General features: G+C 47.2%; 1 protein-coding gene across 1 annotated transcript in view; it reads right to left on the reverse strand.

Annotated features, from left to right (window-relative positions):
- The window catches only part of LIPT1 (lipoyltransferase 1), a 1,298-nt gene extending 1,020 nt beyond the window's left edge, over nt 1–278 (reverse strand). Inside the window, exon 1 of the mRNA XM_010142111.1 lies at nt 3–278. Coding sequence (XP_010140413.1) covers nt 3–251 — 249 coding nt within the window. The 5' untranslated portion in view covers nt 252–278. The remainder of the gene's footprint in view (nt 1–2) is intronic.
- Nucleotides 279–818: the final 540 nt, after the last annotated feature.

The following is an 818-nucleotide window of genomic DNA, read 5'->3' on the forward strand; positions in this document are numbered from 1 at the left end:
CATTCCTGCCAGGGATTCTGATGTCTTCCTATTACCACAGCAGGGGAATTTCTCCAAAGGAAAAGGACCCGTAGGTTCTCTAAATTCATGTGGTCATGGATCCAGTCTTCCACAGCTAGATTTTGGTAAACATCATTAGAAACAGACTGGATAATGAGGCCTCCACTAGTTGTGCTTCTGAAGCCAGCTTTTGGAGTCCTGAAGATGCAGGACAGCTGAAGGCAGTTCTTTAATGATGACTGGAGTACCATGTTTTTAGTAACTGGACAGGAGATGGAAGGAACACTTGATCTGGTAAAGCGGCATGTGGCAAGTGCAGGACCTGCTGTTGTGACAGAAATGCAATGCCAGCCACAGTCATGATGCAGTCATTCTCTTCGCAAAGTAGCAATGCTCCAGAACCGATGGGAGTTACAAGGCATGATTCTCTTCTTGAGGTGAATGTGTCCTTCAAACCCTGATGTGTGCTTAACATAAAAGCTGGGGTTGTCAGACTAGCTTCTCCTCTCGGTCCTTGGTGCCTAAGAGACCAAAGGAAGAAATGGAATTAAACTGCGTGGTTTCCCCTCACTCAATACAGTCCTGCTAATACCATTTTACTTGGTATATTTTACTAAACCTAATTTTAGCAGCCCAGATTTTTTTTTTACTCAGCTGATAGGAAAAAAAAAGGCAGAATCAGTTCACGAGCTTTTTGGGTCAGTGACGAGCACAGGGCTTCTCTACCGAGAGGCGAGGCAAAGCCCTGCGGAGTTACCGGAGCCGGTAGCAGAGGCCGCCGCGCAGGGCGCCATTTGGTTTCCGACGCAGGTGCTCCC

The sequence above is a fragment of the Buceros rhinoceros genome, unplaced genomic scaffold, assembly GCF_000710305.1.
Source record: "Buceros rhinoceros silvestris isolate BGI_N320 unplaced genomic scaffold, ASM71030v1 scaffold32958, whole genome shotgun sequence".
NCBI lineage: Eukaryota > Metazoa > Chordata > Aves > Bucerotiformes > Bucerotidae > Buceros > Buceros rhinoceros.